The sequence below is a fragment of the Vidua macroura genome, chromosome 4 (assembly GCF_024509145.1).
Source record: "Vidua macroura isolate BioBank_ID:100142 chromosome 4, ASM2450914v1, whole genome shotgun sequence".
Classification (NCBI taxonomy): Eukaryota; Metazoa; Chordata; class Aves; order Passeriformes; family Viduidae; genus Vidua; species Vidua macroura.
Window position 1 is genome coordinate 8,769,950 of NC_071574.1, and position 12,255 is coordinate 8,782,204.

The 12,255-nt window shown below is 35.8% G+C and overlaps 1 protein-coding gene across 1 annotated transcript in view; it reads right to left on the bottom strand.

The window, feature by feature from the left end:
* The window catches only part of LRBA (LPS responsive beige-like anchor protein), a 365,433-nt gene that overhangs the window by 49,498 nt on the left and 303,680 nt on the right, over positions 1-12,255 (bottom strand). The window contains exon 47 of the mRNA XM_053974943.1: positions 4,623-4,790. Within this exon, the coding sequence (XP_053830918.1) occupies positions 4,623-4,790 (168 nt within the window). The remainder of the gene's footprint in view (positions 1-4,622; positions 4,791-12,255) is intronic.

Genomic DNA, 12,255 nt, shown 5'->3' on the forward strand with positions numbered 1-12,255 from the left:
TAAACATCTTTGTAATTTCTTTTGGGCACAGAAGTTTTTCAAACAGTAAGTATTTAAAAATAAAATAAGACTCATAAGAGACAGACCTAAGATGCATAAAACTTACCCAAAGATATTAATCTTAAACAACATTTAAAAGCTCTTATCCATTAAATAATTTATCCCATATGCCTTTAAACTGAAAATAAAAGAATTATCTTTTATATATATATATATAATCAGAAGAGGTACATTCAAATAACAAGCCATTGCTATGTCAAAGCTGATTCTTCATAATTTTTGAAACTTCTCAGTTCATATGAAAATGGAGCATCACCAATAGAAAGAAAGGTGCCAAAAAATGGAGAAAGCTTGCTTCCTAATGTTAAACAGACCACCTTCATGTAACAAAAAAGCACCTTCTCTTCAGAGAAAGAAGTACAAAACAACAGAAATATCTAAGGCTAAAAGTAAATCACTCAATGTTATTAATTTAATGGGACTTATTCTTATATTTTTAGAGATATTATTGCTAATTTACAAATTATTAGTCTTCCTTAATTGCTAACTTCAAAGATCATATCAGATGGCTTTGTCTTCGTTCTTTTTTTTCAAATGTAGCTTTTTGATAAGCATGGTATAAAATTCAGGGTGCTTCCTGAAGGGTAGGGAACTACAAATCCTATACACAAATACAATTTGTACTGCCTGTACAAATCACAGATGCATTTTCCAAATGATACTTCCTCTTCTTGCTACTAACTTCGTTTCTTTTCTTTGCTTTTATCCAGTGTTTACACTAACTACATAGGGATATCAATGGAGAAATGGACTTTTAAGTAATAAGTGAGGGCAGCCCACATTCACGATCATCCTTTCTTACACTAAGCCAGAGACAAGAGGAATTTCTGTTTTTCTGACCAACACTGATGAAATACCCACCAATCAGTCCTAGATATAAATTATTTTGTATGGATTGTGCTTCAGCTCCTAATCAGTCACTTGCCTGAGCGACTTAGATCTAATTCTACTTTTTTTTCCCCTCCATTCTTGGACAGCTATGGCAAAAAGAGAGCAGAATTTGTGATAAGAAGGTGCTGTGAATTCTCTCCAGAACAGTTGGATGACATTTGTCTGTGCTAAATGACTCCTTGCCCCTTCCATCCAGGCAAAAAAAGAGCCCTTCCACAGCAGATCTTGTGATTGGGGGTTCCAGAGATCAAAACGTGGTGCACAAGAGCAAGTCAACAGAAGGCAGTGACACAGCAGAGCTCTGCTGGCAAATGCAGTGTTTTTCACCAGAAGGATATTTACTGCTTGCCCACTGAACAGCAACTTCTCTCTGCAGCTGTCACCTCCTTCAGCAAGACGCACAAGGAACAGAGTCAATGACAGCACTACCAAAAATGCTTGAAGGGGAAGAGGAGAAGGAAGGAATGGTCTCTGCAGGATGAACAATGCACCAATATGCCAGCAGGGATACTGGATCCCTTGCCTTGCTTCTCCTGGCTGCAGTTCCCTTCCCCCACTGGCTGTGACTCAAACCCTTCTCTCTTGATCTACTCCCCTCCCCCTGAGATTTGCCTTTGAATTATGCAAGCTTTGCACTCCCCAGGGTTTATCTGCCAAAAGGTAGCATGTGGCCCATGGTTTGCATTTTAGTTTAAAATTTTCTATTATGGCAGTCAGATCCTTTCAAAATACTTTACTTCCTTTATTCCCATAGGCAGAAAGAATGGCAGGAAAAAATTGTTCACAGCAGTATAAGAGGATGTAAAAGTTCTACGTTTTCAGTTAGAAAAAAAAAAAAAAAGGAAGGTGGAATATGGTTTTAATCAAGTAGTTTTCCTTCACAGACGAGTACTTCCTTCTTGTAATATATATAACCTGACTGCCTATAAAAATAAAGGTGCCAGTCAGAGTCATTTAGGAGACCTAAGGAAATTCTGCATTAACCTACACCCCTCCACTCCTCAGTGCCTTCCACCATTGTTCTGTGTGTGGCCTCTTTGATGAGTTAGGTCACCAATACCCATGTATATATCTGTGGAGATACCTCAGAAACACATGCATCATAGGCCTCTCATTGCTGATGTGGTACAGGCTAAGCACTATCTATGTGGAGAAATTGCCTTGCAATTAAGCACTTGCTATTATTTCCATATGATACCTAAAAGCCTCAATAACTTGCAGCTCTCAGAATACACAGGAGCTTCTCTTTGGCGTAGATTTGCAAATAAAAATACTTTTTCTACTTCAACTGTCAAGATTTAAAGACCCGAATCTGAATCGTATCAAGGAAAAGCCAGACTCATCATTTTTGAAACCACGAGATCCAGTTTAACACCTGCCTAATAAAAAGATACTAAGTCTGAGGTGCCGTGCCTGCCTAAAAATACTGTACATTGTCCGCATCAGAAATTCATTTGAGCTCTAACCAGGAATTTGGTGGACAAAAGAGGAGATATTTTTTGGTAGGCTGACTGAAGGAGAAAAATAAATGCTGACTGAAGCCACTTGGTAGCACAGAATGTTAGCACAGGTCCTCAGGGAGACAGATTAGCAAGCAGGAAGAAGGTGAGGCTGTCAAAGGTGCATGATAAATTAATTTAGCACATAGATATAGAATGATTATGCACATAGAAATACACACAAACAAATTTTTCATTACTTTCATCTCTACCTGTAAGTAAAACCAGAGTAAGTCACCATTGGTGATAAGAGTCATTAAATTTCTGCAGTATCAGTATTGCATCAGAGCTGATCATATGTGCCATTTAAAATTACATGTACACATTTACATAATAATAAATATGCTTTACAAAACACATGTAAATGGCAAGGTGTGACTACTAAACAGGAGACCTTTCACTGATTTAGTGGCATGCTTAAAAATCCTAAATAAAAATATTCCATTGGGCCAATCCCTCAAGCAACTCAGAACAAAAGTGCTAGAAGACACCATTCATTCTGCTGCCTGTATTCATCAGTGCATATTTTTGACACCATCAGTACTGTTTCAAAATTCTGCTGCTAAGCTACTCCACTACTGTGAACTCAACAACACTATAATTCTCCCTCTCCTGTTTTCATTTTTTAGTCTGTTCAGACAGCTCAGAACAATCAAAAATAAGAAACATTGTAGCAAAGTACTATAAAAAAAATGTGACAAAGTCAAAATATTTGGTAACAAAGTGAATGCCTTGCTGAGATGATCCACCCTTCCAAACATTTGTAACTTGCCTGGTCCTAAATTTTTTTCAGGCTATAACACAAGTAAAACAGATCACAATAAATTGATAAAAGAACTGTTCAAGAAAAATTTAAACTACACAAAAACTGTGTGTGGAGACTGCTACTTTCACTAGTGTTACTTCAATTATTAGTTTAATAATTAAAGGTTCAATCATGGTTAATTTAATAACAAAATTTAGAACTATGTATATACAGTACCCAGCCTACATTTCAGCTCACACTTAAACCAGTCACTTCAAGAGTCTAATAAATACTCCTAAAAGGTAAGAATAATTCCTTGCCAATGTAGACTGAGCAAATTCACTATCAGTGAATTGAAAACATGTCACAGTGAATATCTACTAGATGACTCGATCAACATTTTTTCCAAACCTAGATGACATTTTTTCTTGTAAGCCACATGTCCCAGTATCCCTCTTCTTAGCTTGATTAAGGGTATTTATCTGTAACATATGTATTTTAGGTTTAAATAGACTAAGATGCAGTTTGCAGACTGATGGCAAGCCATGTAATGACAACATTGAGCCACCACTTTGGTATTAAGCCAGTCCCTGTATAGCCTCTGAATAAAACAGTTGATAAGATTCATTTTACTTTGTTTTCATGGACTCTGAATATTTTATAACAAGGTACCACTTACATTTATTCTATAATTAAAATACTTGCAGCTATACTTGGTACCAATACAGTGTCTGAAGAGAGGACATAAAATCAATCAAAAATCTGTTTTAATCATGCCACCCTGCCCTTTTAAAACAGCTGTTTAGGAGGTGGAGGAGTAACTTTTAAACATACAACATTCTGTGAGACACTTTGGCAAATAGATTTTCTGAATGGTGCTGAGTCTGAGTAAAGCTACTGATCTTTGCAATGCTGAAATATTTTCTTTTGCATCTGAAAAACACAGGCCAGGTTATTTTAATTTGATAGCAAACCAAATTAAAGTATCAGAGGCTACAAAACTCTGATGTTTGCTACATATGCAAGATTGCACTTAAAGAGAACTTTTAAAAAGTGCAGAAGTAAACTCAGAAGCACAAACCAAATCAAGGTTGCTTACTGCCACTAAGATCCAGTATCAGGGAACAAAATGACTGAACTCAGCAACTGAAGCAGTCCTTGAACTTTTATTTCTATATTGGCATCCAGCTTGGGCTGAAATCCAGGTGCACAAAGTTTAAGAACAACTTGCATCCTTGTTCTATTAATTCTGCATGCTGTGACAACTGGTTCAGGCACCTTGCATTTGACTGGCCTGTGGCCAAACCACAAGAATACACAAAGAAATTGAACATTCACCAGAAGCCTTGAACAACGTGGAGTCTTTACAGTTTCAACACTGCAGTGGTTAATGAACCCTTTTCTGTATTTATAAAGTACAAACTTACCTCTCGCAGTACAGAATCCGTTATTGAACTTAAATTAACGGCTCCTTCATAAGTCAAATAGTAGAATACATTCAGGGACCTAACAGCCTCTGGCCCTTGCTGTTTGTAGCCAAAAATCAGATCAATCCACTGGTGAAGCTGGCAGGAGACAAACTCACTTTCTAAAGCCTGTGAAAAAAAACCACACACAAAACACAAACTTGAGTTTGCCAGACAGTCATCATTTGGTAGTAGCAGGAGCATTTTTGTTTTATAGCATGCCAAATTATCTTAACAAGTCTAAATATAGAATTGGTAAGTGTATTTTAGACATTCTATCCAGAAAAAGGTGGACCTTGTGATAGATGCCAGAGTCTCATGCCCTACTTCCCACTTACTGAGATCTCATTTTTTAAACTGTAATAGTGGAAAAAAAGAAAAAAAAAAAAAACAGTAAGGGGAAAGTATTTGTGCATTTACACATAGACAGGATACGTTTTTATGCACTCTCAAAATGAAATCGTGCTATCCTGTGTGATCTGCATGCTGAATAACAACAGCAGGATTATCTGATTCTGACAGCCAGAGAGAAGATTGATAGAATTTGGGAAACAGGTCTAACTAACTAGGGATGCTAGGGTAAAAATTTTTTAACAGGCTGGAAATATCAAACTGCCACCACTTTCATGCATTTCTTGTGTACAAACCTATACAGAAACCCATACAGAAGTGCTATGTTGAATGACTAAGCTGCTTTTCTGAAGATGTTAACCAACCCCCGAGACAAGAGCATCCAAAACCCACTATATTAAAAGATAACCTAAAAAACATTGCCATCTAAAGAGTTAATTTGTGTAGATTAAATCACTATCAGGATTTGTTTTTCCTGTTTTATACAGAGGATTTCTGATTTGGCTTACCAAACGAAAAAAAAATAACAAACAGATATTCTCTTCATCTAGCAAAATGGCATTTTCCTTGCAAAGGAAATTCCTAATTTTGAGCAGAGGAAGTTGAAATTAATCTGGAAACCAAGGAAATCACTCTGCAATTTGCACACAAAAATGATGGGTTTGTTTCATTAACCGATGCCTGAAAACAACATTTAAATTGACACATAAAACCAGCAATTGTCTTAATTTGTGTGGTGCACTCCACACAAAAGCCCTAAATATGTTCAAATTAGAGCAAGCTGCTTGATTGTCACTGCAGTCTCATGTCATATTAATGCATGACAAACATTAAACCATACACTTAAATGGCAATTTATATCATTTAAATGTTTACTGCCACTCCAGATCATCACTCATTTAAATGTGACTTTGTGACAGCTAATTTCAGTTAATTTTCCTCGATTCACTTAATTAGAACTTTCAATCAAGAAAAAACCTGTACATATCTTAGACATCATATCATTCTTTTTTTTTTTTTTTTTTTTTTTTTTTTACTATTACTTTTATTAGGATACTGAATTGCTGAAAGCATTCTTTAAAATGAATCACCACACAGTAAAATATATGTTGGGATGATCATACAGCAATACCTTACAACATATATGCTTAGCCGGGACTTTTTTTTTCTTTTTAATTTAAACAACACCCAATATTTAGGCACAGACACACAATTAAAACTATAAAAAACCACAAGCAGGCAAATTAAAAATTAATGATTTCAAAATTGTTTAATAAGATAAAACCAGTCAGGAGTCTCATGAGTGTCCATAATACTGCAATGTGCAGCCATAAAATTCTACAGGGCTCAGCAGATTACAATGATAAGAATTAATTTTCATGCTATTCTGCTAAAAAAAAAGAATAACCCTGGAACATACTTACTGTTATCATTATAACTATTTAACATCAAGAAAACAAGAATGCTAGGAACTTGAGATTTTTTTATAGGTACATAAGTAAATATTCAGAATGTGTTGAAGCTTTTAATATTCTCCTTTTCTACAAAGCTAAATTGTCAAAGAGTCATATTACCCTCACAAAGCATTTGGACCTGAATAATTAAAGGAATACCACTGCAGGCTCCTTAGATTAATGTCTGTATAAACGTGATTTTTTTTTTTCCTTTAAAAGCAAAACTTGAACACTTTGCCTTCTCAGGGAATGGTTGGGAGCCATCCTGATATCACTTTTCTTTTTCAAATTTGAAGTTATTTTGCATTTGAAATTTTTACAGATTCAAAAGCAGATTTTTTTTTCCCTTATTAAGCCATTTAAAAATCTTCTTAGCTGCCAAATCCCAACTGAAAGAGGTAACTGAAAACCAGCTACAGTCAGCATCAGGACCTCGAATGACAGACCAAACAGCACACAAATTCAAAGGACCAATAGGCTTGCCTGGTATTTCAGGTTCACAGTTAAGCTCTTGGTTAGAGGGCAGTGCTAATGCTATGACACAATCAATGAGGGAACAATAATTAACAGCTTGTACAATGACTAAAGAACAGACTTCCAAGGAAAACAACACCATGTGCTGGATCAGTGTGATGCACTTTGCAGCCACACTGGTATATTTAAATATGGGTCCTCCTTAAGAAAGCATCTGAGAAATAAAGACATTGCAATTTGCAGAAATATTTGGTTATAAAAAGAAGGGTGTTTGCCTTGTTTGTTGTTTTTAACATTGATGTTAGCATTTACCTCTTGCAAACCTAAGTCAAGCCTATTGATGTTTCAGCATTTAGGATTACTTCAGCCTCAACTTCATTTAGGACAGGCAGTGCTCATTAAGGCTCCAGTTAAACCCAGCACGCAGCCATGGGATATGAACATCCTTCCACGCTGCTCCTGGAGCAAACCAAGGAATTGCCAGCACCCCCGGGACAGAGTGAGCTCACTGCTCACCCTGTGCTCTGAGGGAAATATGCACAATGAGGAAATCCCCAAAAATGTCCAGCATATACAGCAATATCCAAACCCATTGAGTTATTGTAAAACAAATCAGGGACTAATGTCCAATTGTTAATGGATCAAACAAGCCCGTGGAAAGGCAGTCACGCGAAGCCACATACAGATTGTCAATTCTGTCCACAGGGGACTCACATTAACTTTGACAAACTGTCTTGGGGCTGATATCTGTTTCTTTAATGAGATCTATTAGACAGAGACTAAAACACTTGAGATATGCTAAAAAATACAGTATACAGATGTCAAACACAAACACCTATTAGTAACTTTCATTTCTCTATTCCCAAGGTAGAAACACTTCAGACACATCAATAAATAGAAGCTTTGATCTAACTAGGAAATTTTAGTTTGTTCATAAATAGTTTTTGAATGCACAATCTGATGTCACTAAATATGTGCAATCAAAACTATCTCGTCATGAACAACTCGCTATTTTATGAGCATCTTTTTCTGTCCCGTTCTCTGAAAGAACTCAACAGAAAATAATTTACTGCTGGCAACCAATAATACAAATGATTTGGTAGAACAAGGATAGAACAACTAAAACCATAAAACTAGCAGGCTGGGAATGATTTTTCCTCTGTCCAGTATAGATTCTCTAAAGATTTATCATGATATAGTTTCCCAAACAATATTATACCTTTGGAATCAAGATTTGTATCTTTGAAGTGACTGCTATGACTTTTGCCCTCTACTTTTATTTCTGCTTTAGATTTTATGCAGTGACATACAGCATATGAAGTGATGTCTATTAAAAATGAATATATATTGTGCTTGAGTTTGGGATGTTCTACTGCTGAAATTAGATGAACGGTTTAACTGCATTTTTTTTCATTAGCACAGATATATATTCATAGTCAAGCTATTCAGAAATAAATGACAGACTTACTTGCCTTATTCCTATGCTGATTAAAGCAAAGTAATTTTGAAGCACAGCATAAAGCATGCACACAACTCTTATTTGAATGGCAGAAAAAGTGTCCAACCCATACAAAATGTGGTTTATGAAAGGTTAAAATGAAAGAAGAAACTTTGTTGAGAAACCAAAACTGCTTGTACATTAATAATCTTTCCTATTTACTCAATTGAAAAAAAAACAAAACAAAAAACAAACAAACAAACAAACAAAAACAAAAAAAAAACCACAAAAAAAAAAAAAAACCCACAAATAACCAAACCAACAAATCCAGGAATACACTTCACCAGCAAGTAAGAAATAAATCTCAAGTAAAAACAATTGTCTGTTACCTTTAATGGACAAAACATTTTAATTCCCCTCTGGAAGAATTTCCTCTGAAATGCTTAAAATGGAGTCTCTTTTATGTTCCACTTGAAAAATACTTATGTAGGAACAGAAAAGCACTAATTAGGATTTCACACATTTTTTAGCAAAACCACAACTTTCAGGTGAAAAATACTCTCCTTGAACATGACAAAAAAACCCACATAACTGCAGCAGCAGGTAAGGACTTTAAACTAATACGTGTTCTGGCTTGGAAATACGTGTGTGCACATGCATTCAAAGCGAAACCCCAAATCCACCAAAACTAAACAACTGCAATGATGTTTGCATGTTCAGGCTTTCAGACACAAGTTGGTAATGCTGCCTTAACATTGATATATGACCTTTGTAAGTTACAATGAAGAAGGCTGGTTTTTTCAGCCTAATTAGAACTGTTTCAAATTTTCCTGCTAAATATATGATAGAAAGTCCTTTCAACTTTTTTTTTTTTTATTCTAGAGTTTCTTTTCACATCAGCCTTGTTCCAATCAAAATATGTTTTGAATTAAATTATTTTGATTCAATATGGGGATCACATTTCACTTCTAAGATTTAAAGTTCGAAAAGGAAAAGTTTAGGCTGTTCAAACAAAGCAAATGCAGCCACTTTGCGGAAAGCTATTCACATTTACCAAGACTGACAAATTGTTTGTGTGCACCATTAGGTCTAGTTTCTGCAATAGTTGCCAGATTTCCTGTCCTCCTAATAACATATTAACTCTACAAGTGCTGGCTTTATCTTTAGAGGTTTTTCAGTAACCTCTTGGATTTAAAAAGTAAATTATGAAATGCACTTTCACCAGTGACACTGTTTGATCACAGGGGTACACATATCTGAGTATGAAGATGTATATAGTTATTAGAAAGATACAGAATTCAGACCTGCCTTGAGGATATCAGAAGGAAGAGGACCGCAAATGTACTAAGAAGAAAACTAACTCCATGTTCTGCATGAAGTAACACAAATTTCAAGTGGATGAAAGGGATAACAAAACCATTTACATGATTCGTGGTTTTTTACTTGGTAAGTAACTATTTCAAGCAAATGCATTTAGTTTTGCTTACTGTATTTTTCAAATTGTTTTTAGTATGAAATACTTAAGAAACTGAGCTTTACTTACAGAAAAAAAATTAAAATAACTATTTAATTTTGCCTTTGTGTGTCCCTGTGTTCCAGAAATGCACTGCCAATTCTTCATTACTGTTGTAACAGAAGTGGGCATTTTACTTTATTTCTCTACTTGGTTAGCGATACCTGGATAAAGTACTCTGGAAAATACAGTCCTAATAAAACATTTAACTCAGCTGCTTTACTGAAGACAACTGATCTTGTAGAAAAAAGTACATCAGCAATTTCAGAAGCTCAGACACAGGAGATCTATGGAATATTAACTTCCCTTCCTCTGTTCCTTCTTCTCTGTATTTAACTTTAAGCCAGTAAGTATTAACAAAAAAGGGAATTTGCATAATAGTGTAACTTACTGAAATTTTGTGGCAAGCTATATTCTGCATGAGCAGCACGTAAACAAAGAAAAATATTTTGCAATGCAATGATTCAAAGCCCTATCTGAATTAATGTCATTATTACCAAAATAAGAGTAACATGTTTAGCCAAAAAATCTTAAGCACTTTTTTATCTTTTGGTCATTTCTGTATTGAGTCTACAACAGTAATTTTGTAGTTTAAATGGAAAAGTCAGACAGCTGCTACACATTTTAAGGCAGAACTGCTACAATCTTCCATGAACAGTTTATGAACAGAACAGACGATGCATTTTTATTCCTAAGTTTCAAAGTTTAGACATCTACCTTAGGTGTTGCCTTCAGTTGTTCACGAATTCATGGTTGATACAATGCTAACTTCCCTATTGAAAGAGTGGCCAAAACCTGTCTCAGCCCACCGGCTCCATCAGCAAATAGATGCTTTCCAAAAGGCATCCCAAGAATGGCTCTGTCCCAACTGTCTGGTTCCTTCACACCAAGAGGTAGAAAAGGTACAGAATTGGTATGAACAAAAAATGATCAGGTGGTCTTTATTACATTCCCCTACATGAAAAATAATTTATAAAATCCATAATTAATTGCAGTTGTGAAATCACACAAATGGCCAGTCTTATTCATAACTCTGATAATACTGCTATATGTGGCTGGCATCTGGCCTTCCCCACAGACACACAGAACATCTAACTGTGACTGGTCAGTCCATAATCATTTTTTACTACAAAGTTGGCTACAAGCAAATATTGATAACACCAGGAAGCATTGCTGAGTTATTGACCATTTCCACTTTCCCCAACCACATCCCCGAATTTATTGTCGACATTTAAAACATCTGCTACGCTGTTAGGAGGATTCTCTCCTGCAGAAAAGTCATCAACATCCTGAGGCCAAGACAGGGAATGAAAACTCTTTTTGAAAATTCTCACACACGGTACCAAAAGGAGGCAGGAAGTTCCCTCCTCCCTGAAATTCAGCAATTCCTCTCCCACTTCCTCTAGCACTTGTTTGTATGAAGACTGACAGCCTGGATCTGGAACCTATTACCCATGGAAGCACAGGCTGTTAACCACACAGCTGAGAGTTGGCTCAGTGAAATTAGTTTTGTGTTTAAAAGCCAATGAAGTTTTGTGTTTAAAAGAAAAAAAAACACAAACCCCAAACACCAAAATCCCACCAGATAGGACTGCATTTCACAGTGCAATGCTGTGCATTGGTTGCTTCAGCATCCCACTCTGCCACAACAACCTATTTTTCCCCTCAGAAGTCTAATGCAGGGACATTGCTTCCAATGCTTTATCTCACTTGCATTACTTCTAGCCAAGGGACTTCTACGTGACACCTCCTTGAGCCTTGTGATCACAGTCTGAATGTCAAGTGTTAGCAAAGACAAACTGAAAGGTCAGAGGACTCCACACTTCTGAAAGGATGGTAAACAGTCATTGAGCTTTTTGTGTTACAGATTCTTTCCCTTTAAGAGAGAGGTGCAAAACACACGCCACAAAACTTCAAACCATGCAACATTTGCTTGTCTTTGAGGTTGTATGAGCTTTTTAAACACCGAAGCTTCAAACAGACCAAATTCAGAAATTCAGGAAAGTACTAGAAGTACTCTTAGTAGTGGGATTTTGATTTTACCTTGCTTACATTTACTGAACATACAGGTAACATAATCCTAATGCAACATACAAACTCAGTGACTGCAGTGAAGGTCATGAAGTTCTAGAAAGCATCAAAAACATGAATTCAGCTTGCATCACTAAAAATGCAAAAAAAAGATTTATATGAACACTTGAAATAGCTTTCAAATAAGTATTTAGGCTGCCACCCCATCAAATCATCAAAGTTTAAACCTAAGTATATTGTCTGGTTAATGACACCACAACACACTCCAAACTGTGAGAAACCAGTGATTTTTTTTTTCATGTATTTTACATTTAAACTGTTTGTACATTTCTT